Here is a 27253-nt window from a genome sequence, read left to right on the forward strand (position 1 = left end):
AACAATGTAAAAAAACTGCAGTATTAGATAATTTAAATTATGTCTCTATGGGCTACATACCTGAAAGTAAACAGAAGTAAATTGTCAGAAGAAGATTATAAGCAGTATAGCTAAGCAAAACTTACTTTGGAAAGTATAATATGTGTGAACCAGAAAATGAATGACAAATGAACATAGTCCAATCTAAATTGAAAATGTGTTTTTTTATATACTTCATCATAATGATAATACTAAATGCAGTCTCACAGACAGACCTAAAGGGAAATAATACTAGCCACAAAGATTTTTTTTTTTCATATAATAAATAATAAGAAATATAGTGCCTTCATGCAAGCTGAAGGGAGTCAAATTAATTTAATAAAAGATCTGTGTTAGCTGTATGCAGAAACAACAATTGTAACTAGCACTGGTAAAATCTGTGTTATGATCAGGAAAACCTGCATCATTCTGAATTAAGGTTTGAACAATGGGTTACTCCAGTTTAAAGTTCATGAAACAATACAAAATCCACAAATTCAGAATTTGACCTTTAGTTATGGTGCCATAGTGGTGCAGTGGTAATGCTGCTGCCTCGCAGTAAGAAAACTGAGTTTCATGTTCCGGGCCCTCCCTGCGAAGAGTTTGCATGTTCTTCATGTGTCTGCCTGGGTTACCTCCCACTGTCCAAAGACATGACCTTTAGTAATATCTTTTTGTTTATTTATTGTGTATATGCTATTAATATACCCTTTTGATTATTTTTATCACATAACAAGAAATGTGCCATTCCTGCTGCATGTACAAAATAATCAATGGCTGTTTAATGAACATGCCAAAAATAATGTAAATAACTGCAAGCCCAGACTGTACGGCAAAATAACTTTTTTTTTTTGTATTTCATGTATGTGCCGTTTTTTGAATTAAGCCTATTACTTGAAAAAATGTGTTGATGAAATTTCAGAAGGGTTTATACAGTGATCCCTCGCAATATCGCGCTTTGACTTTCGCAGCTTCACTCCATTGCGAATTTTAAATGTAAGCATATCTAAATATATATCACAGATTTTTCGGTGGTTCGCGGATTTCTGCGGACAATGGGTCTTTTAATTTATGGTACATGCTTCCTCAGTTTGTTTGCCAAGTTGGTTTCATACAAGGGAAGCTATTGGTGGATGGCTGAGAAGCTACCCAATCAGAGCAGGTATTATGTATTAATTAAAACTCCTTAATGATGTACGATATGCTTCCCGCGCGGTGCTTCGCACACTTCAAAGCTCTAACAGCCTGTATTGATTTTTGATTGCTTGCTTTTCTCTGTCTCTCTCACTCTCTCTGACATTCTCTGCTCCTGACGGAAAGGGTGTGAGCAGAGGGGCTGTTTGCACAGAGGCTGTTTGCTTAGAAGATACGGACGCACCTGTAAAAAATGCTGAAAGACTACCTTCACATTGATCCCTTCATTGTGGCCACTTTATCGCGGTGCTTCGTTTACTTAAAAGCCCAACAGCCCTATTGATTTTTGATTGCTTACTTTTCTCTCTTTCTCTGACATTCTCTGCTCCTGACGGCACTCCTTTGAAGTGGAAGATATGTTTGCATTCTTTTAATTGTGAGAAAGAACTGTCATCTCTGTCTTATCATGGAGCACAGTTTAAACTTTTGACTAAAGGGTGTTATTTCATGTCTAGAGGGCTCTAATAATGTTAAAAAACGTATTTAGAAGGTCGTAAACAGGTTTTCTATGCTCTAACTGCGAAAATATTACATTTATAAATAAAGAATCCTACTTCGTGGAAATTCATTTATCTGTCTGGAGCGGATTAACCGCGATAAACGAGGGTTTACTGTATAACTGTGCGGAGAATATTTAAAAACAGTGCGGGAGAGTTTCTAAGGGCTTAAAATATATAAAAATAACCATACAAACATATGTTTTTTTTTCCCTGATGGCAACATGAATTAGATGATCTACAACTCTATGACTTAAAATTTAAACCTGAACAATATATTCAATCTCTTTTCGCTGATCTGTTATTTCACAGAGTAATATTTCCTGTTTGTTTAAGCTAATGTGATCTTTCCTATCCTTTTTTTGAGACTTTTCATTTTTTTAAACTTCCATTATCTCTAACTGGCTGTGCATGTGTACCACGCCAACATTTTTAAATTCTTTATGACATTCGACTTTGTTATCTACTGTTTGTCCTTTATTTCCGGTCCCGGAAGTGGAAATATCTTTCTTGCCCGCATTAACATGCCTATCAAGGTGATCACCATCGATCAAAGAACTGTCACTTACCTAGTGGTTTCCATGCCCGGAGATGACACCTATCTTTTCCATTCTCTTTGTTACATATTGCACGGCCATATCAGGCTCACTCTTGATATCTGGAGAAACATTGTGTCTTATGTATTGAATGACTAGGACAGGTTCAAGGTGTGGACTGATGACGGTACAGGAGATAATTATACTACACAGGAGCACTATAAGAGTGAAATGCTTAAGCCCTTCACCTATGCATCTGCATGTGAGTTGATGGCTGCCGCTGAATTGTTCGGTTGTCACTTTCAAGTGTACCGAAATGGCCAAATATTTTAGACCTTTCGATATCCGCCAATGCCTCTTTAACATCTTAGATTCACAGGTGACGATTTCAGCAGTGGACACTTTGATGTTTATGAATGTTTAAACTCTCAAAAGCTGGATGTGAAGTTATCGATGAAACTGGTTGTATACTTACAACGCTTGAAAGATGCCGAAGGTCACTTCAACACAAGTCCTACAAATACTGTCGTAATTGAAACAAACCATGAAACTCAAACCGATTATGACAGCAGCAATCCAAGCTGTGAGATTTGAAACAAGATTACTGTTCACATGGCCAACTGTACTTGCATGCTGAAGAGTAAGCTCAGAGCACAGCTTGGTCATATTACAACCGGAGGGCCGAACTCACAATGTGGTATACAAAGAGATCCTTAACAAATAATTATTAGTATATTTTCCCTCAGTTTAAAAAGGTTTAATTTTCTTATTAATAACACTTTTAAGGCAGTACTTCGCCCGCTGCGAAGCGTGGGTATTTTGCTATATATATATATATATATATATATATATATATATATATATATATATATATATATACATATACATATATAGATATATATATATATATATATATAGATATACAGATAGATAAATATAGATATATATATATACTGTATATAATGTGTGTGTATGTATGTGCAGTATGTATGTGTCATATATATAAAGAGAGATATAGATATATATATATATATATATATAGATATAGATATTGTGGCAGTAGGGGGCACTAGTGTTCCCTTGAACCCTCAGAACAACTCCAGACACCGGATAAAAGTCCAAGACTCTTTATTATTTTTTTTACAGTGCACCAAGCACCTTCCACACTACTCATAAACTCACAACTTACACAATAAACTCTTCTAACAACTCTTCTCCTCGCCCAGACACTTGCTCCTCTACCTCCCAGCTCAGCTCAGTGGCTGGACTGGTTTCTAGTCCCTTTATAGCCCCTGACCCGGAGGCGTTCCTGTCCAATCAGACCACAATTCCTTATTCCTTCTGGGTCAGGGCAAACAGTCCTTTTCTTCACCCCGGAAGCATGTTGTTCCTTCCCATCACGTGACCGTGACGTACTCCCGGGTCATAAGGCACAAAAGAGCCTACAAGCCCCCTTACAGCAACTCCTGGTGGACCCCAAGGTATCCAGCAGGGCTGTGTATAAACACTACAAAGTCCATGAGGCCCTGCTGGACCTCGGGGCATGATCCTGCTGTCGTGATAGCTCCTCCTGGCGGCCTGGGGGTGAGGACCGGAACCAAAAGCTGGCAATCCTCCACAATATATATACTGTATATATAATGTGTGTGTGTATGTACTGTATATATATATATATATATATATATATATATATATATATGACAGCAACACTCATAACAGTGACAAAACAATTACATTGACGATCATGTTACGTTATTTTCAAGATGTTTCCTTTTCTTTTCATTACGTCTTTAACACACTACTCCGCTGCAAAGCTCGGGTATTTTGTTATATATATATATATATATATATATATATATATATATACACACACACACACACACACACACACACACACACATATATATATATATATACACATACACATATATATATAAATATATAAAATATTAACTCGATTAAGATCTGAATGTGCAGACTTTTGATTGCTAATCAGTCTGAGGGCAAGTCCAAGTGCCACATTGTACTGATTTTTTCATCCTGCTCCTGGCTGTTTTTGATAAAGTCCCATTCCATCTTGTTTCTACCCATTTCCAGCCACTTTCTTATGCTCCCAGTTTCTTGCACCACTTTTATGCCTACTTCCACCTGCTTATTCCCACAAAAGTTCCATCCCACTCCGGAACAACATTTCCACCTTCCCCTCTAAAAGGCCCATGATATTGGGCACATACTGTAGACTAAGTGAATTCTCAAAACAGCACAATCTCCCAGAAAAAACAGAACTGAATATCCCAGCCAGTAGTCACTATTGTACATCTGTCTTTACAAGCAGCTATGCATAGGCACCATAATGCCTGTGATAATTCATTTAAAAACTCATAAAAATTCAAGACACCAGTGCATGACATATGCGTCCACACTTTCTTTTTCCTTCTTTTCCAAGTGTATGTGCTTTTGCAGTGAAGAAATATTAAATAATAAAATAGAATCACAGGACCTCTGCTGTAATGTAAACCTGTATCTCATTATAATTAGCATGTTGTACTAAATGTAAATGTAAATAGAGGATACAAAATTACAGGGAATTCTCTCTGCAGATAACAGAACCTTCATTTTATCATTAAAGGTCTAAGATTAATTGTCAAGCAGCTCACACCAGTCACAAGCCAGGCTAGAACAGAACTTTAAATAATTTAGTCTATGTATTTTTAGGATGCAGATGAAGTGCTCAATGACTACTCATTTGAAAATATGGAAATATTACATTCATCTACCTAATTCTACTACCTCATTAACTCCACGAACCATATATTTAGAAAACCAAAATAATCATTTATATTGTTGTAAAAAATAATTTACTTTCTTTCTAATATCCTGTTTTTGTATTTTTCACACAATGAATGGCCTCAGACCTATAGATTAGATCAGATATACTTTACTAATCCCCAAGGGAAAAATTCATATGAATTCCTAAACAAAAACATAAAATACAAAGATACTGACTAAAGTATGAGTATAAGACAATAGATTAAAATGTATAATACAATAAATATTATGCTAAAAATAACTACTATATTGAAATGGTGGAATGAGCCTATGGCTGAAAGTACTCCAAGAATGTATCCCCCTGTAGGAAAAAGGAAGAACTATTCTATAACTATATTCTATAATAGTTATAACTGTATTCTACAACTATAAATATGTAAGAACTAAAATGGGAAACAATTTTGCAACCATCCTCTTTTCCAGAACTGCCTCCAGTGTGTCCAGAGTCATTTCTGTGATGAAGCTGACTTTACCAATAGGTGTATTCAGACTTTTTGCAGTGCCTGAACTCACATTCCAATCCCAGGAGACCACAATGTAGAAAAAAACACACTAGCTACAACAGACTGCTAAAACATTTCCAGCAGCTTGCTGCACACTTCAAAAGTACCTGAGTCTCCAGAGTCTCCATCTGTCAGAAAAACTGCTGCTTGTGAGACTTAAGGACTGTTTCTAAAATGGTTGTGAGCAACACTGCAGCACCCCAGTCATGTCTCCCTTTCTCTTCATTCTGTACACATCAGAATACAAATACTGTATAACACCAGGTCATGTCACTTACAGAAATTCTCAGATGATTCTGCACTTATGGGGTGTATTGATAAATGGGATGAGCCAAAGGGGAGAAGTCAGGTGGAGAACTTTGTTACTTGATGCAAAGAGAATTATCTACATATTAACAGCAAAACCATGCAACCTTCGCTGCACCACACAGCCTTTATGTTCAGTCAGTATTCAGGGAGAGGATGTACTCCTAAAAGTACTTGGGGTGCACATCAATGACAGGTTGGAACTATAAAAGAAAGGGCAGAGTAGACTCTTTTTCCTTAGGAGACTGTGTTCCTTTAATGTAGGAAGTGACATCCTTCACATCTACAAATTTGTGATGGTCGATGCACTTTTCTATGTTGTGGTGAACTGGGCTGGTAGTATCACTTCACCGAATTAACATGTGAATTAAAAGGACAGGCTTGTTATAGGACACTCTCTGGAACCCCTGGGCAGGTGTACAAGACATGGCCCACAGGGAAAAGACAGAGAAACAGGTCCAGGACCTGCTGCAGGGGTTATCTTTCTCTACTGTATTCGAAACAACTGAGTACTGTATTCACCAAGAAAATCTAGAGAAAGATGCTGGGGATTAGGTGGTCTTGCCAGCCCTGTACACATTGTTTCTACTGTGATCCTCACCAGGAAAAGCAGAAAGAAAATGATAATGATTATTTAAACTAACAGTGAATTTGGCTAGATATTTAGAAATTAATTTTTTAATGTCTTTATCTTATATTGCAAGAGCTGTCATAGGGCATATTATAAACCATAGTAATGAAGATACTTTCACAGCGTAGAGGAGGAGGATACAAAGTTCACTGTATATTATTGTATTGTTAAACTCCTTCACTTGGCCAGCATGACATTAGCTTTTGATACAATATTTTTGTCTAATTTTGCTGGGTTGACAAATTACTGAAGATGATAACTAGTCTTGCTATGCATGCACAGCAAAATGTGCACAGAAAAAGTCGAAACATTTCGTAATGCAAAATAAAAAGTAGTGCTGTGTGAAAAGAATAATCTCAAAAAAGATTATAAGGTGTACCAAATTGGTACAACTTGAAAATCTTTTATGTGGCACAATAAAATGCATTGTTTTTTTCACTATGTAAAAAATGTGAATTCAATTCCAAACTTTAGATTCTAAAATCTAACCAGAACTGCTTTACAATAACTTTAGATTCTAAAGTCTAACCAGAACTGCTTTACAATAATCATTTTCTTATTTTAGAAAGACACAGTAGTGAAGTGGTTAGCACTTCTACCTCACAAATGCAGTATCTTAGATTGAAATCCCACGCCTGCTTGCTGTCTGTGTGCAGTCAGCTGTTTTTTCTCTGGGTACACCAAGTTCTTTTTGTACAATACAAAGACATGCATGACAGCTTAACATGTGAATTAAAATGTGTGCGTAAGTGAGATGGACTGCTGTCCCATCACTGATTGGCTAGAGAACCTGATGTAACAGGCTCCAACCTACATGACCTTGCATTAGAGACGTTATAGATTTTTTTCCCTAATTACAATTCTGCCCATTTCTATACTTAGTGCTTCTCTCACTTTGCTAAAAAATGCCAATTATGATTCTGCAGAAAGCCTCGACTCTAAGATTATATAGTAGTAACGTAATCCTGATGGTATCATTTCAAATTATACCTCTTACCGAAAAAGATTAAACCAATATTAAGGCTTAACTATTAATTTTAAGAATGTTAACTGTTCAGGCCACCTTTTTTTTAGATGTGGGTGCATATTAAAGTAATACTTATTTACAATATTAATAGTTGGGATAAAGAAGCATCTGACCCAGTTGCTCTCTATTACCAGAAATTGTGACATGATGATAGTAACTGGAATTGTGAATACAGGGGGTACGTTTTCTCTGAGATAATATCTCATCAATACTTGCTTATTAAAGAGGTTTGTTAGATTTGACAGTTGGTACCTTGTTATTTTACTTTTCCATCTTACAATTTGATTCATCCTATTTTTGTTGCTGACATTTAGATATCTAAATCAAGCCTTCAGAACATAAATTAAAACATAAATTAAAACTTTTAAAAACAAAAATGATGTGAAAACTTCACACTAAAGACTCAGCTTCATGAGATGTTAGAGGAGCTGTTGTTCATTTTTGCATTTTGATTAAAAGTCAGTTGATTGTCTCCGATTGTGCCAAGACCTTTATAGCCTTCCACAATCCACCACTGCCTGGCCTTTGATGATTGTCTCTTGTAGGCAAATGGCATTTCTCTCTATTATAAAAAAAAATCTTGCGACGAGACGTGATCTTCTGAAGAGAGAGAGAGAGAGAGAGAGAGACATTTCAGAGAGACACTTTCACTTCCCACGACACGATCAAGTCATGTCATACTGACATCCATTGGAAGCATGTTCCCGTGAGACGGTGACCTAGGCAAGGAAAGTAATAATCAGCCCGGAACAAGTGGAATTGAAAACCTTGCAGGTCCAAATGGGGTCAGAAATAAAAGACAGAGAGTAAAAGACACAGTAGAACTTCAGAAAGACGTTCAAAAACATTGGTGCCATACACATGCAGAGCAGGTTACACATGATGAAAGCAGTGGAATTCGAAAGGCTCAAAAAACTGTGCGCACAAGAACAAGCAGGAGACCAGTCACTGTGTGCTACAACATGTTGGCAGTGATCAACGCACATTTTAAAAAAAGAAAGAGACAAATATATGTGATGTTTTGAAGAAATCATTTTATGATGCGATTTACCTTTATTTATTTACTTACTTCCTACAGCCTAAAGTCACAAGTAGTGTACAGAGGGCATGCTCAAAAAATACGTGTAATTCCACGAAAAGTGCCTGCTGACACTTTAGTACGCAAGCAATGGTACGAGAATGCAGTTAGACTTTTTTTTGGGGCACATACACCATCCAGATCTAAACACTAGCATGTAGAGTCGCTTGCTTTCTACATCGGAGCATTGCTTTCAAATGTTATTTACCTTTATTTATTTACTTACTTCCTACAGTGTAAAGTCACAAGTAAAATGCAGAGCTTCCCATATACATACAGTATACAAAGTACAGTGATGGCAAAAGTGCGATGTGCATTCTTGCTCCGATGTAGAAGGATCGTCATGATCTGAGTTTACCTCTGTTATAGCGCGTCTATGAAAAAACAGTAGTTTTCAGTGGGGGGGGGTCAATTTGGGCTCGTGAACGAGGCTGAGATAATAAATCCGAATAATAAAAAAAAAACAAAGCTAACCTTTACAAGTATCATAAATTACACCGGCTGTTACAGACTGAAATCAAATGTATGTTTTTATTCTAAAATAGTAAGAATAAGAGCAGTTCATTTCTCAAAACAGAGTCATGTGGGATCGAACTCATAACCTTTTGATTCCCAGTCAGCAGCTGATACTGTTGTGCCACAGCGGCAGTGATAGTAAATGAGTGTCAATGTCGCATGCTAAGGCAGCTTTTTTTCTGCAGTTATATTTTTGAATAAAAGCACACTAGTTCTGTTATATTTGTACGTTTGTGAAAGTGCTTCTTTGATATTTGGACTTCAGGCTTCATACATTATATAGTTTATGCCTACATTTTTTCATTTACTACTAGAATATGAAAAAACGTTTCTGTTTTAAAAATGTGTTTACACAGATTACTGTAGAAATGGAACACACATTAAATGCATGTGTTCCAAATAACGATCTATTATTTCCACTCTAAAACTCCACTTCACTCCCAAGGCATGAGCTGGGAGAAGTTCGTGCACATACTAAGTCGGTGGGGGGATGGAATAGCCGGCTGCTTGCACTTGTCTTTATCGGCACATTTAGAAGACAAAAGACGCTGACGGAGAGGTGCGAACGGAATTAGGAAGCGATTTAAGGTGGGACGGATATACAAGTTTTTTCGTAGGCTCTGGTGATTCTAGTATTAAACAATCCAATGTAATAGAAGTTCTACAGCCAATAAAGGATACAAATCCATACGTCCAAATGTATCGCACTTTACACGAAATTTATTAGCAAAACACGGACAAAGAAATTTTCTTGGATTTCTATATGAATCCGAAAGATCGCCGTTGCATTTATAATAAACCCACATGTGACGAATTGTCAGCGATAATAATTTCGAAAGATAGAGATATCAAAGACAGAGTAGATATTCGTGTATAAGGCAAAGCATGATTCATCATTTATGCATAATGTTAAATTCATATTTCTGGTTATTGTTCCTTAGAATTTTTCTTTATAAAAGTGTATGTTGTTTCAAATAAAGTAAATGCAAGTTAAATTACTTTAATAAATAAACTGTTACATTTTTACTCAGCCTGGGAAAGTTAACACATTAATTTTTGTGATTAATGTGGCCTGTTTAACGTGTTAAAAAGTATTGTCACATCAAGGGCTGCAATGAATCAAATAAACAGGCAGAGTTTTGGTCAGGGAGGCATTTTACTGTTTTTTTTTTAAATTTTTTTATTTAACATTTCAAAAAAATAAAAAAAATAAATGTGTACCAAAAGAATCACAAAACCATCCAAAACCGTATTTACAGTATATACTACCTTTAAAAATTTTATGAAAAAAAATTTTCTTTCAAAGGTTTAACATTTCATTTTACATGGTTCACAACGCCTCATATCAATATGTAGCACTGGTGTTTATTTTCTTGATTTATACATACTGACACAGGGGCAGGGGAGTGAGAGGAAAGGGGGGGCAAGAGGGAGGTGGGGTTACAGTATTTCTGGTGCAATGCTACAGAAAAGATGCAAAGGTAAAAAGTACATTTTTTTCCTTACTTCTGTACAGTAAGATGAGTGATTCAGTGTCATATCACCTAAGTGCTACATAAGTTAACTTTAGTGGCACTAAAACCAAAATAAAACTCTATTACCTCTGTTTTTAACTCACTGGTCTGCCAGGTAGCTTAAAGTGCTGACTGCCCTAAAATAATGACAAAATTTTATGAAAATTAAGTATAATGATTATCGCTACCCATGATACAAGTTTGCAGTATCCTCAGTAATTCATGCAAAGAATGCAACATAACCATTTAAGCAATGCATGGTGTCAGATTTTAAGCATGACAGGAACTATAGAGATTATTTTTAGAATGCCAGGAGCAAAGGTATACAGTGGGATGCAAAAGTTTGGGCAACCTTGTTAATAGTCATTATTTTCCTGTATAAATCGTTGGTTGTTACGATAAAAAATGTCAGTTAAATACATCATATAGGAGACATACACAGTGATATTTGAGAAGTGAAATGAAGTTTATTGGATTTACAGAAAGTGTGCAATAATTGATCAAACAAAATCAGGCAGGTGCATAAATTTGGGCACCACAAAAAAGAAATGAAATCAATATTTAGTAGATCCGCCTTTTGCAGAAATTACAGCCTCTAAACGCTTCCTGTAGGTTCCAATGAGAGTCTGGATTGTGGTTGAAGGTATTTTGGACCATTCCTCTTTACAAAACATCTAATTCATTCAGGTTTGATGGCTTCCGAGCATGGACAGCTCTCTTTAACTCACACCACAGATTTTCAATTCTATTCAGGTCTGGGGACTGAGATGGCCGTTCCAGAACGTTGTACTTGTTCCTCTGCATGAATGCCTTAGTGGATTTTGAGCAATGTTTCGGGTCATTGTCTTGTTGAAAGATCCAGCCCCGGCGCAGCTTCAGCTTTGTCACTGATTCCTGGACATTGGTCTCCAGAATCTGCTGATACTGAGTGGAATCCATGCGTCCCTCAACTTTGACAAGATTCCCAGTCCCTGCACTGGCCACACAGCCCCACAGCATGATGGAACCACCACCATATTTTACTGTAGGTAGCAGGTGTTTTTCTTGGTATGCTGTGTTCTTTTTCCTCCATGCATAACGCCGCTTGTTATGCCCAAATAACTCATCATAACTTTCATCAGTCCACAGCACCTTATTCCAAAATGAAGCTGGCTTGTCCAAATGTGCTTGAGCATACCTCAAGCGGCTCTGTTTGTGCTGTGGGCGGAGAAAAGGCTTCCTCTGCATCACTCTCGCATACAGCATCTCCTTGTGTAAAGTACGCCGAATGGTTGAACGATGCACAGTGACTCCATCTGCTGCAAGATGATGTTGTAGGTCTTTGGTGCTGGTCTGTGGGTTGACTCTGACTGTTCTCACCATTCGTCGCTTCTGTCTATCCGAAATCTTTCTAGGTCTGCCACTTCGAGCCCTAACTTGAACTGAGCCTGTGGTCTTCCATTTCCTCAGTATGTTCCTAACTGTGGAAACAGACAGCTTAAATCTCTGGGACAGCTTTCTGTATCCTTCCTCTAAACCATGATGGTGAACAATCTTTGTCTTCAGGTCATTTGAGAGTTGTTTTGTGACCCCCATGTTGCTACTCTTCAGAGAAAATTAAAGGAGGAGGGAAACTTACAATTGACCCCCTTAAATACTCTTTCTCATTATAGGATTCACCTGTGTATGTAGGTCAGGGGTCACTGAGCTTACCAAGCCAATCTGAGTTCCAATAATTAGTTCTAAAAGTTTTGGAATCAATAAAATGACAACGGTGCCCAAATTTATGCACCTGCCTGATTTTGTTTGAACAATTATTGCACACTTTCTGTAAATCCAATAAACTTCATTTCACTTCTCAAATATCACTGTGTGTGTCTCCTATATGATATATTTAACTGACATTTTTTATCGTAAAATCCAACGATTTATACAGGAAAATAATGACTATTAACAAGGTTGCCCAAACTTTTGCATCCCACTGTAGGTAGAGCAGCGTTTTTCAACCATTTCTCTGTAGTGGCACACTTTTTGAAATCCAGAAAATCCCAAAGCACAACACATTTCTACCAACTACAAAAGCCTTAAATCCTGTGCTAAACTTTTGGAAAGGGTGGTACAGGGGGCAGCAAAAAACAGCTAAGAGATTGCAATTCACAGACCCAACACTTGTGTAGAGTATACTTTTCAATTGTTGATGGTGATGAACAATTTAGGATAGTATTTGTTTAGTTTTAACACAAGTTTTAATATATGTCCAATTAAGAGGTGCATGTCTTTCAATTAAATTAGTCTTTAGCAGTGCATTCAAAGTCCACTCATTTCGATCATTTTTTTACTTTGACACATCTGTGTTTCATATGCTATGACAATTTGAGAACTAATACATTGACTCTGTTTTCTTATTGCCTTCTTTTCAACTTGACTTTCAGGAAGTCATTCAAAATCAGGTTGTACTTTCTCAAGAATAATTTTATTAAATATTCAAGTTTAAGGTGATTGCTTATGTATGTTTAAAATATGGCATTAATTTTTTTTTTAAACCTTTGTGTTGATTTTACGTTAATTTTGTGATTCAGTGTGCATTTACTTCATGATTTATATATTAATCTTATAATTACACATTTTGATTTTAGATACAATTAATCACTATTAATTACATACATTTATGTAATAAATTTTTTTAATTGATTCGCAGCTGTATTTTGTACATAGAATGTCTGCAGCTGACTACAGACAACTGTTTTAACACTCATAGTCAACTATCTACTATTCAAGGAGCAATTTAAGCAGTTTGTGGATTATAAAAGACAGTGCATTTGGTTTGTCAAACAGTGACCTGTTTTCTTGGGGCCTTTTGCACCTCTCAGCATATATTCTTCAGGCACTTTACTTCTGCAGTTCCTTTAATAGAGTAATGTAATTGTGCAAGATGACTTTGTTTCACAATTGGTCACTTTCTTTTGCATGGGCACATTAACTTGTGATATTATATCTATCCCGATCCAAAAAATTTTAAACTGAGGTGCAATTCCAATTATTATTTGAGCAAAAGTGACTTCACTCCATGTTCCATGATACTAAACAAACACTTTCCCTTTTGTACTCTTTAAAAACTAGGCACGGCTGCTTTGAAAAAAAAAAAACTGCTAAGGATTAGTGAAAAAAATATGTATTTTTAAATTTGTAACACAAAATATTCCACCTTTTTTACCTTTTTAATTTCAACTTCCTCTTATCAATCACACTTACGTAAATATATACATTTAAACTAAATAAAAATGATTAAACTATCAGTAAGAGTATATTGTATGAACATTACAAATCAACACACTTTCATAGTATTTGTATTGAATGGACAAAGAATTTGCTTAACTGCTACAAATCCTACATACAAGTAAAACTATGCAAACATTGAACTAAACAAAGATTTAGATCTTCACCTTGCTAATGATCTAGGAACGCTGAACATAAAATGTTAGAGAAGGCAAAAATTTGTTTTGTCTTCTTACTTTAAAGTCAATATATTTTTAACAAATGGCATTAACATTTGAGTAGTACAAAAAAAAATAAAACCATAAAACCAGATTTCAATTTTAACTAAATAAAAGTCTTTTACAGTTAATATTTAAACTTACAGCAGATCACTGAAACAGTTCATGTATGCTTTTAATTACCATTATCATTCTGAAGGGACACATTTTATAAACTAAAAGTTTTTTGACAACAATAATTTATTTTCCAGACAAATGAAATGCAAGGCACCTCTCAAAACTGCTGTTCATTGATAATCATGTTATTTCTTTGTTGATTGCCTTACTATAAAATATAGCACAGTTTGTGCATCTGTTTAACCAAGACACCACATACAAACTTTCAAAGGAAATGAACTTGCACTAACAACCTGTTTTGCTGTCAGTCATTCATTTTCTAACCTGCTTTGCCCTGAACAGGGTTCCGGGTGTGCCGCAGCCACAAGCAGCAAGCACAGGGCACAAGACAGGAACAAACCCTGGACTGGGTGACAAGTCATCACTGGATGAACAAAACCAAAGCACACAGTAGGGCCAATTTAGTATCACCAATCCACCTAACCTCTATGTCTTTGGACTGCAGGAGGAAACCCATACACACCTGGGGAGAATATGGAAACTTCATGCATGGAGGATCTGTGATATAAACTCTGGTCTCCTTACTCCGAGGCAGTAACACTACCACCATGCCACTGTCTTGTTTAGCTGCATGAAGTAAAATAATGCACCTTCCTAAGAAAACTACTTGAATTGATTTTAGAAAAAATACTGATCTGCATTCCCAAAGGGACTCAAATACTGTTGGCACAAATACAATGTTGTAATGTTCAATGCAAAAGGGGTGGGGGGGAATTTGAGGGAAATGTGGTACTGTTTATTAATAAATATACATTTGCAAAACTATTCGTGATATTGATATCACAAGTAAAATCTAACCCTTACAAAGCATGTTGCTTTGACTTTTGATTTTTACAACAAAAAAATGTAATAATTTAATTAAAATCAAATGTGCATGGTATTAAGTTAACTGAAGATAATGACTGTTAAAAGACTAACATAAATTAGGGTTAATTTAATTTTGCCATTCATGGATTGCCCACTAAGTTGACAGCAGAACTGGTTCCATAGGTCACACCAACTGCTGAAGTCAGAAAAGGTGACCTTTCAGCTGTCATCTGTCCCTTAGAGCCTAGTAAAAGCTAGTGTACTGGAACAACTATACTGTCAGACCACTATCTGTTACATATCATTAGGCCAGGTCAGTGACAGAAACCACACACTGTCCATAAAAAAATGAGCCTGGAATACACAAAGAAATGTATCCTTCAAATTAAAGGCTCCCAAGAATCAGTATATGTAAATTATGTTAATGGGTTGTAAAAATGCACATTCTTAAAGAGAACTTTCTTAAGTACAATAAAATTTAAAATACTAATTTCTGGAAAGATCTTCCAGTAAATAGTATTTAATATACACTAATATTTCTTAGCTAACAATACTATCAACAATTGCACATTTTTAAACAAACAGTACAAGAAATGGCTTCAAAGAACAAACCTGAGCCACCATTTGCTAGATATTTGTCTCTTGCAGAAAGGACAGAGTCCAGCATAGATTCAAATAGGAGAAAATAGCCCTAAAAAAGAAAAAGGTAATGATGAGTTAACCATTTTATAACTATCTAAGCAAAGTCTACAGTAATACATTATTAAGAAAATACACCCCTTATGTCATCAAGAACAAACAGGAACCAGCACTGGATGAGGCACATTTATAGGACTCAAGACATCGATTCATCTAATGTGTAATAAAAATAAAAAAATTAAAAAAAAGATTTGACAGTTAAATAATTTTATTGATTTTTACAGTTCTACTTTTAATACCCTCCTCGCAAATTTTAAACAGCTATATAATAATAAATCTGTATTTCTGTTTGGGCAAGCTCTTATTACTATGATGCAGATTACACTTTCATAAACAAAGATTCAAATATATTGGCAATGAGTTATACAGATATTGTGTTAGTGTTCTGCACTTATATTAAGAAGGTAAAATCTCACATCCTTCTACATAAACAAACCATTCAAATTGTTAAAAGATACTATTGCCTAAATTTGAAAATATACAGTATAATACAGGAAAGGTACACTAAAACAGTAAAGAAAAAAACACAAATGCTAACAAAACACAACTTTTATTTTAAATAAGCAGTTCACCTAAAAGCTGAACAACATGGAAAGCACAGAGTTAAGCAGTCCTTAAACCAGTGAAGGGATTCTTAAAACTAAAATCACTCACATGTATCAGAACACAGTACAGTATTAAAAGAGACAGAGCAAAAAATGTAAAACGGTCAAGACACAGGGAAAAAGAAAATCAACTTGGTCTCCTCTAGAAGACACTCATGGTTGGTCGCTATTGTGCAAAGACAACACTGACATACAGCTTTCCTTAAGAGAAAGATTATCACATATCGATCAACTGTCACACATACTGAAATGCACAATGATACAGTTCCTCTGAGAGAAAATAAAAGAAATTGGTATAAGAAAACAGTTTATTTAATAACAGATATATGGAGCATTCTCACCTGATAATTAAATTACCCTAAATATCTCATTAAATTAAATTCATAACATGAAAATAAACCATTTTATGAAATCAGCCACTGTCCTTTATTTGACCTTAATTTTGTCATAGACGACTATCCCATTTTATCAATAGCTTTTATCTCTCTTGTATCTTATCCATACTGTAGTCTTTTAGTGCTCTTGTTGGTTCTAGACCATACCATTTAAAACTAATATCAGAACAATAGTCTCAGGGAGCCTTGTGTGCACTGCTTATCTGCAGTGTAATTTAGAATGTAATTTCACAGGCTACTGCCTCACCTGTAGGGGAGCCATCTGGAAAGAGAATTATACCTGACACAGTCTCCCATGATGCTTTAGTACTCCCTGTCTCTGCACTGCCAAAGCTCACGTTTTCCTGCATTAGCAACTTCACAATTAATTACCGGAAAGGGAGCTGTGCTGCACAAATCTGTGAGTGGAATATTAATGTAGAAGCCACAAGCATGTTATGGACAAAGCGCAGCTGCAGAGTAATTTGTTTTGTACAGATACAACTGCTGAAGGAAGAAAATATAAGACTATAATTCTGCAGCAAGTTTAACAAAGGGCAATGAAATTTAAGATAATTTTGAAATGCATGTAAATATAGAGTATAAAAATGTAAAAATAAAAAAAAACATAAATGTGCAGAATGTATGCTTAAGTACTGCATACACCATAATAATTATATTTAAATTAGTAATCTGTAATAATTCTGCAAGAAATTTTTCAAAAATATTAATTGGCTTAATTTATGTCTGTGTATATAAATAAAATTGAAAGAAGCCAAAAAAAGAACTAGCAGAGAGGAAGACCTTCACACTAGTTTTAATTGAGATTGACTCAGTAAATGGATGCTACGGTAATGACCCTTCTCAGAAAAGTGGTGGTGTCTACTAAAATCATGGGTTGCTAAAGTGGAGGAGTCTAATAACAACATGGGCTGGTGCTAATCTCATTTTAATGTACAAAGTCATGAAACACGCTCCATACCATTTAAGAATCCTAACCTGTTAAGCAGGTTTGGATGGATGGATCTCTTTAAACAGAGAAAATTTTATTAAACAAAATACTGTATGTAACAGAGACTAAAATAGAATGTTAAAGTTTAAGTATCTCAATGTATGATTTCTCACTCCGTTTCTGTGAAGTGCTGTAAAACAGTTTAATAATAATAATAATAATAATACATTTTATTATGACTGCATAACTAAATAAAAATATTATGTTCTGTTAATCTAAAAGCAAATCTTAAATATCTACTCAGCACTCAGGAGCAGATTCAGTTCTAAAGAGCTGCATTATAGATTTGTTACATGTCTATAGCTGTTTGTTTCAAGTGATTGGCAAGATGACAGTTTGAAAGATATGGCTGGTATGCTGCAATTCTGATAAAACGTTTAAAACCCCACTAAACGTAACTGACTCCATTTGATACAATGAGAATAAATTGAACTGAATTAAAAAACTGAATGGAACTAAAAAGTATGTTTCATTTAAGTCTGCTAGATGTGGCCATCCCACCTCTCTAATGGGAAATGTCTAGGTTGAAAGACATGGACTGATGAAACTGGCTATTTTAAACAATCTACTGCCGATTGCTTCAAAGTTAATGAAGAAATAAAATAAAACTGGAAGTATGCATGTGTCAGTATAGAGACGGTGTTCATCAGTACTATAATCTGCTGTCTAATAGATTACTTTATACGGCTTTATTAAGGCAGCATAAAAAGGAAACTTCTCCCAGGTTGTCACCTCTGCACCACAAATTCACTTTACTCTTGCAGACTGAATCATGAAGTCATAAGGTGTGTTTTGACCCTTCACACCCTGCAATGCTTTGTTCTTTCTCCAGTAAATGGCTCAGATCAATCAAGATGAGGATTACTTGTTTGATAAAAGTACTTATCCACAGATGCATGAACCTAACATCATAATTTTGAGATCCGATAAATGTCTAGAGTGTGCTTGTTTTTAATTTCTTGATTATGGGCTTTTGGGGAATAATGATTACCACTGAGCTTATGTTTTACATTTGTATTCATACTTAATGAGTGTCACCAAATCAAATTTTATACAATTGACATTGTTATGGCAATAATGTAATTAATTAAATTTAATCATACTACTTATACCATATTACAAAAGATCTTACCAGAATTATCCCAAATATAGGAGAAAGAAACACAAGAGAAATAACGACACAAACAAACAGGCTTCTTGCACTCATTTATTTTTTAGCTATGTACTGATGTCATTCTTTTTTGGTGATTGTACTTAAAGATTTGTGCCACATGGTATTTGTGTATTAAACTTGATTACGTTTGCTCTTAAAACTCAGTTTTTGTTGGCAGTAAGGGGCTGGGCAGCATTTTTTAACATTATTTTTTTCTATTTTAAGTCAAGTTCATGTATGCATCTTGGCAGCGTGTGCGGGTGCATAAGTCGTTGTGGAGGCAGGCATAGATCAGTTCAGCAGTAGGCCAGTAAATACAGTATATAAATAAACAGCTTTGTATGTATTAATGGTAAAATCCGTCAGAGCGCTTCCCAGTAAAGACTGATGTAAAGGAATACTAGTTAAGTCAGTGTACATCACACAGAAGCTGACAAGCACTCGCACAAGGTGGAAGGAGAGAGTAAACAGCACATTTAAAGAGAGGGATACTAAAACAGTTAGGTTAAAAAGAAAGGAACCAGGAAACAGGGCAACAGAAAGGTGTAAGAGAAAGAAGATGAAGATATCTGGAGTGCACTAGAAAGCATTAGGGATAAAAGTCTTATATTAGGGCTATATTGTAGACCCCTCCAATGCAGACAGTAGTTTTATTACAAATTTTCTTAACAACACAACTCAATAACATTAAAAAGATAAGGGAGGTAATAAAATCATGGAGGACTGTATTATTACCTACATATTAACTGAGTTAGCTTTACAAGTGGTACAGCACAAGAACAAGAACAGCTTTTGTATGTAATCAGTGGTTGTTTTTTAACACAGTATGTTAAAGCAACAGTGAGGGGCTGTATAGATTTAGAATTCTATAATAATCAGGAAAGAATTCAGTAAATTATTTATATTACCATGCATCAAAGATAGTGAGAGATGTGACTAAACCATTAGAATCTAATGACCATAATGCAAATCACAGTGTTTTCACAGAATACATGTTCAAAATCTAAAACTGTCTAAAAAGTTTAACTTTAGTAGGGAAAAGCCTAAATAAAAAACCTATCCCAATTTAATGTAAAAGTTGTAGACTTTTAATGCAGGATAAGCATATGTAATAATTGAGATGCAGTTGGGACCTGAAGAAGAAAAAGGAGCTGAAAAGGAAAAAAACTACTATATAAGGTTTATAAGACAAACAATTTATGAAAGCATAACACCAAATGTTAAAAAAAGATATTAGGACAAATAAAAGGAAGTCAGATGGAAATATTGCAAAAAAGAAAAAAAAAAGCAAAACAATAAAACAGACCTAAAGAGATGCTTTTAATATTTTGGTAGTAAAAAAAACAGTAAAGGAGGAGATGAAAAGTATTAGGAACAGTAAAGGGAAACTAAAATATGCAGAGAGTGAAATAGCAACTGCTCTGAGCTTGCATTTTATATGTGTAAAGAAATCGATAACCTTACAAAAATAATAGGGATTGTCAATGGACCACTTAGTGATTTGGAAATTTGGAGAAGGTTGCTTAGATTAAATTGGCCAAATTTTAAGAAATCACCAGGACCAAGCAGCATCTATTCTAGAGTGCTTAAGAGACTTAGTGAGTACATAAATTAACCCTTGATAGGTATATTTCAGAGATTTTTGCAGACAGGAAATTCCTAAGTCTTGTGTGAAAATCAATTATCCAGAAAGCTGCATTAGCAAATAGTCTATATGGAAGATCATGCTTCACTTGTATAATGGAATTCTATAAGGAAGCAACAAAAGCATAAGATCAGAAAGGTGCATAAGATATTATTTGAATATGATTTTCAGAAGGCCTTTGAAAAGGTACCACATTGTTAATCTAAAAATCTGGAAAAGTATATAAACAATAAGATGGTCATGTCTGCAGATGATACTAAGCTACAAAGAAGGGCAGATAATGTACAATTAGTTGAATCATTACAGAGGATTCTGGACAACACAAAGGCTTGGGCAAATGTTTGTAAATGTAAAGAATGTTTGAAACTTGAAAGTACATATTATGAAATGGACCAAATACTTGTAGACTCATCAACATCAAGACAGTATACAGAAGCCATCACAAAAGCTAACTGGATGTTAGTTTAATGTGCATGATGTGTAGAGTACAAACCAAGGAAGGCTATGTATAATCTTACATACAATCCTATGAGGGAAATTGCTTTGGGTGTCGACCAAATCGGGTTACGACCAGAGTTTTGGAAGGATTTACGGTCGTGACCTGAAGTTCCTCTGTACTTCCGGTGCCAGGGCTACTGCCCGATAGAAGTACTTCCAGGTCATATAAAGTCCCACTTATTAGGGAGCTCATCTCCCTGCAGCACCCCGTTGCGGCACCTATGGTCCCAGCAGGGCTGTGTTGTCAGACTACTTCACCCAGCATTCCTTACTGGGTCCCAAATGGGCACCAATACGGAGAGCTGCTGCCATCTAGTATTTTGGGGGAATAAAACATCCACTGCAGTGTCTTCTGGTGGCTGTCTGTCCTTCCACTCTTGCCATCATTTCTGGGCCTGGTTCCATCCTTTCTCCTGGTCAGTATGCCCATCTGTCTGCTCGGTGCCTCCCGTTCGGGTAAGGAACCACCCCTTCTCTGGTTGGGATGCCTGTCCAACCCCTGTGGCATTTACCTATGCTACATATTATAATACTGAGAAATCACAAAATCATACTTATTATAACACATTAACAGGTCTGCTTTTACTGCAAGCATGCTGAATCAAGATAGGAAATATTTTTTAAGTGGCAATTTTTGCCCCAACTGGCTAAAAATCAAGGATATTTTATAAACAAATATGGGCATCTGGCAAAATATGAATACCATGAATATTTCATTAAAGTTATTTATGTAAAGAAATAGTAAAATTCTAATATATTCTTGATGGATTTGCATTTCAGTGACCAAGAATAACTCCATAGATAGATAAGATAATATAACAGAAGACAGACTGACAGCAGGGATACACAAGAAAAAGCACGGAATTTAATGATTGCAATGGCTACAGGTGGACTCTCCAGGCTGACATTAAAAACAAATTTAAGTATAACGGAGACCTACGTAGTGACTAATAAAGTTTGGACAGGAGGGGAAAAGTGTTTGAAGAAGTTTTGTGTGGGAGAAAGAAAGTGGGAGATCACAAGAGCTGAATAGGAGAGGAGCAGAAATGAACCACAGTGTAAGGAGTAAGATCCACTCCAGTACAGTCCTTGGGCCAGCCATTGCTACAGGTTTTTGTTTCAACTCGTAATTAATTACATACCAATCCTTGATGATTATGAAATGTTATGGCTTGTTAGTGCTTTTATTCTGCAATGTCAAATTGTTCTTACATCATATATTTCTGTTTTCTGAGAATATCAGGCAAAAATTTGTTAACCAGAGCAGATTAGTAATTGTCAGTCCTTCACTTACTTCCCTTCCATTTAGTTCTAAATAATTTATCAAACCAGAAACTTCACAATAAGCACACACATTTATAAATGGAACTAACTTAGATACTTAAGTTTTTTTTATCTAGTTCAGTCCTTTAATTAGCTGCCTTTTTTTAATCATATTCTGCATTCACAAAAATACACAGTGCTAGGTTTACATTTGTAGGATATTTTAAATCTTTGTGTCGTTTGCATAGTTGTAAATGGTAATTCTTCTTTGTCATTTTCATATGTTTTCTGTGGAATTTGTTCCCGTAGGGCTATGTCAAATTACACAACTTTTCCGGTGATGTTCAGTCATAGACTTCATTTACATAACCTTAGCGAGTCAGGGTAATGTGACATACTCAGTGTCTCAGTCCAATTGGTCAGCAACTTGACCCATTTTAAGTCATATGATTAGGCTCTGAATGTGTATTAGAACAGACAACCAATGAGTAGCCAGCTGGAAATCCAACACATATAACACAGTGACAAAAAATAAGAAAAACAGACCTAGGTTCTGGACCTTGCTTAAAAAAAAAAAAGAGAGGTGTGTATCTCTGACGTCTCCTGTTTTTTTGTAATAAGACAGAATGGGGGAGGGGGGGTGGCTTGATTGGAGACAAAGATTGTAGATGAACTTTTCATACATGTAAACCCTTCGTTTCAGAGAGAATCTTATTAGCTGCCAGAAAAATGGAAGTGCATGTAGTATTTTGTAAGTGTGAAATTGTGCTGGAAACTAATCATAAAATCAGATAATTTGACATCCCTAGCAATTTCCAGCCATATAAATTGACAAACTCAGACAATAAGATCAGCAACTGCAGCCATCAATTTTGACTATTTATTTATTTTTATATAAGTAAAGGCACTCAAGGAAACGTAACAAAACACATTAATATCAACAATCACAATATAAAATAAATAAAATATTACAGTTTCAATAAAATCAGTGTTAATACATAATTGAAATTAAACAAAGCAACTAAACTTTATATCAAACAGAATAAGCAAGCTTAAAAAGGGGTGATTAAAGGGGGGTTTCAAAGGTAGGAAGAGAGTCAATGTTACAAATGTCTTGTAGGAGAGAGTTCCAGAGGCGAGGGGCCACTCGACTGAAAGTGCTAAACCCCATGGTAGTCAGGAGAGCATAAGGTATAATAAGATTAACAGAGGTGGAGGAACTAAGAATATGGAAAGAATTGGAGATATGAAGAAGATTAGAGAGATATGGAGGTGTCAGATTATAGAGGGTCTTGAAAGTAAAAAGAAGAATCTTAAAATCAATGTGCTATTTAACAGGGAGCCAGTGAAGATACTGGAGGACAGGAGTAACATGTTCTTTGGAAGGGGAATTGGTAATGATTCGAGCAGCAGCATTCTGAACCAGTAGGAGTCTGTGAAGGAGTTTTTGAGGAAGATCAAAGAGGACAGAATTACATTAATCAATATCAGATGTAACCAGAGTATGTAGAAGAATAGCAGTGCTGTAAACTAAAAGAGACGAGTGTAAACAGCTTATATTATAGTAGACAGAAATATGCAGACAGAGTGATATTATTGACCCAATACCAACAAGTTTTTTCAAAGAAGTATCAGGCGTGCTAATTGATAATATTCTTGACATCGTAAATTCGTCATTAAATACGGGGGTCTTCCCAGACTGTCTTAAGACTGCTGTAGTTAAACATCTACTCAAGAAAAATAATCTTGACCCCTCTGCATTTAAAAATTTTAGACCCATCTCTATCCTGCCCTTCTTAAGTAAAATTCTACAGAAGGCAGTCATTATGCAGTTAAATGACCACCTTAATAAACATGCTATTCTTGATAAATTTCAGTCAGGTTTTAGAACAAATCACAGCACAGAAACTGCACTTGTTAATGCAATAGTAAACGACTTGCGGGTAAATACAGAGAGAGGCCATTTATCTGTTCTCATCCTCTTAGATCTGAGTGCCGCATTTGACACCATTGATCACAATATTCTTACAAATCGCCTTAGTCAATGGGTGGGCCTCTCTGACAAGGTTCTAAATTGGTTTAAATTCTACCGGGCAGGGAAAAAATTCTTTGTTAGTTGTGGTAATCACAACTCAAAGACACATGATATCCTATATGGTGTTCCAGAAGGCTCTATCCTGGGTCCGTTGCACTTCTCAATCTATATGCTTCCGTTAGGTCAGATTATCTCAGGGCACAACGTGAGCTACCACAGCTATGCTGATGACACACAGCTGTACTTATCAATAGCACCTGATGACCCTGACTCTCTCGATTCACTAACACAATGTCTTACCTGTTTTTCTGAATGGATGAATAGTAATTTTCTCAAGCTAAATAAAGAGAAAACTGAAATGTTTGTGATTGGCAATAATGGATACAATGAGGTTATCAGAAATAAAATTGATGCATTAGGGTTAAAAGTCAACACGGAAGTAAAATGCTTAGGGGTAACTGTTGACTGTAACCTAAATTTTAAATCGCATATTCATCAGACCACTAGGACAGCATTTTTTCATTTAAGAAACATAGCAAAAGTTGGACCTCTTATATCATTGAAAGATGCTCAGAAATTAATTCACGCTTTTGTTTTCAGTCGACTAGATTACTGTAATGCACTCCTCTCAGGACTACCCAAAAAAGACATAAATCGTTTGCAAGTAGTGCTGAATGCAGCTGCTAGAATCCTAACTAGGAAAAGAAAATTCGAACACATTTCACCAGTTTTGATGTCACTACACTGGTTACCTGTGTCTTTCAAAATTGACTTTAAAATTCTGCTTATGGTTTATAAAGCCTTAAATAATCTCTCTCCATTTTATATATCGGAATGTTCGACACCATATTTCCCAAATCGTAACCTTAGATCCTCAAATGAGTGTCTCCTTAGAATTCCAAGAGCAAAACTTAAAAAAAGTGGTGAGGCACCTAAAATCTGGAATAGCCTGCCAATAGGAATTCGCCAGGCTAATACAGTGGAGCACTTTACAAAACTGTTGAAAACACATTACTTTAACATGGCCTTCTCATAACTTCACTTTAATTTAATCCTGATATTCTGTATGTTCAATTCATTATCATAACTATTCATGGTGGCTCTAAAAGCTGTACTGACCCTTACTCTCTCTTCTGTTTCTTTTTCCGGTTTCTTTGTGGTGGCGGCCTGCGCCACCACCATCTACTCAAAGCATCATTGTAATGGAAGGATTTTTCTCTGTAAAAAGCAAAGGTGAAATAAAGAATCAGGAGAGCAGATGGGCGTTGGTCGCTTCAGTGCAAAAACCAGCTTCAAGAAGGAATGTACTGGGAAGATGGCCAGGGGGTTATGCTGACTTGTTTTTCACTTCGAGGGGCTTCACTACACAGCTCTTATTTTTGTGTGCCTTCTGGTACTAGGCGCCGTCTCCATCAGGACCAAGTGAAAAACAACACTGCGTCCCGTGGAAAGGTGTGTACTGAAACTGATCACTTCTGTATACACTGCTTGCACGTAAGCCGCTTTGGGCAAGGACGTTCAATTAGTATATAAGGGAAGGTTTCGCCCTCAGTTTCTTTGGAAGCTCAACCGTGGGGAATGCGCGCACCGCCCGGTACTTTGATAAGGCTTATGAGTTGATCCTCTGACGAGACTGACATGCGGGCTCCCTCAGTCTACTGGTCTAGGATGACGACTCTGGGTCTTTTGATAAGCACAAGTTTGTGTCTTTTGATATTGCTGTAAGCATAAGTTTGTGTCTTTTGATATTGCTGTAAGCATAAGTTTGTTTCTTTTGATATATTACTGTAAGCACATACTTGTTTCTATAATCTATCGCTACTGCATTATACTGCATTATATGTATTTAAATGCTATAACTGAATAAGTAAATTTTATTGAAGTATCGGACCTCTTCTCTCTGATTTTTGCCCACTTATTCTAAAGAACCCCTTGAACCATTTTCCCAAATCAAAACATTTTGGCGTAGTCGGCAGGATTCTGGGGAATCTGGTAAAATATTGAACTATTGAGTGAGGCAAAAAGAAATCAGAGATGTTTAAGAAAAAGGATAAAAACCCTTTTAACAAATGTCAGGTGTCTGTAAAACAACCCATAACGGGCTTGCAGACGCGGGGGTGGGTTTTGCTAACTGCGGTTAAGAGTCTGGACGGCTTGGTAGACGAAAAATAAAGGGAGATTAAGAAAATGCAAATGGACTTGGTGGGTGCGTTAGGGTGGGCCTCAATGGCTGAATCCCAGGTAGCTGTATTATTGCCGCGGGTACAGCGGGCCGAGGGGATGGCGGAGAAGGCAGCCTTTTGCATAGCCAAGGTGAATGCGAAAAAGATGATTATAAAGAAGTCAGATGAGGAGGCAAGAGAGATAAATACCTGGCTAAAAATTTGCGAGCAGCTAGCAGTAAACGTAGCAATGTATAAAGAGAATGCCATACAGATTAAGCAACGATCGCTCAGTGTTAAAGTGTGTGCTTTGATTTCGGGGTCTTTTGACCTGAGAAACAGGAGATAAATGCAGGAGAACTTAGTTTGTCACAGATCGCTGCACTCTCATATCTGCTTGCTGATAAGAGAGCCGCTTTTGTTGAAAGGCAAGGACACGCAGCTCTTATGCTGCACACCGGAGCGCAGTTTATAGCAGAGCAGATTGCAGCTGGGACAGGAGGCAGTCACTCAAGTATGCTGGTTGTTGTGCAGGAAAAATAGGCAGAGGTGTTTTATGATAGCGAGGCGAGTGGCTTGCAGCAACAGAGAGCCGAGGGGATGAAAAGTGCACTGTATTTAACTTCAAAGGTACCTGGTGCTCCCTAATGCCTGTGTATGTGAATATGTCTGTGCTGAACTTATTCAATGTGTGTGCCTGA

At 36.1% G+C, this 27253-nt stretch overlaps 1 protein-coding gene across 3 annotated transcripts in view; it reads right to left on the bottom strand.

Moving 5' to 3' along the window:
* Positions 1-27253, bottom strand: part of prmt3 (protein arginine methyltransferase 3) — a 347047-nt gene that overhangs the window by 128302 nt on the left and 191492 nt on the right. For all 3 annotated transcript variants that reach the window (XM_039749264.1, XM_039749273.1, XM_039749282.1), the window contains exon 11: positions 15719-15797. In XM_039749264.1, the coding sequence (XP_039605198.1) occupies positions 15719-15797 (79 nt within the window). The remainder of the gene's footprint in view (positions 1-15718; positions 15798-27253) is intronic.

This window comes from Polypterus senegalus, chromosome 1 (genome assembly GCF_016835505.1).
Source record: "Polypterus senegalus isolate Bchr_013 chromosome 1, ASM1683550v1, whole genome shotgun sequence".
Classification (NCBI taxonomy): Eukaryota; Metazoa; Chordata; class Cladistia; order Polypteriformes; family Polypteridae; genus Polypterus; species Polypterus senegalus.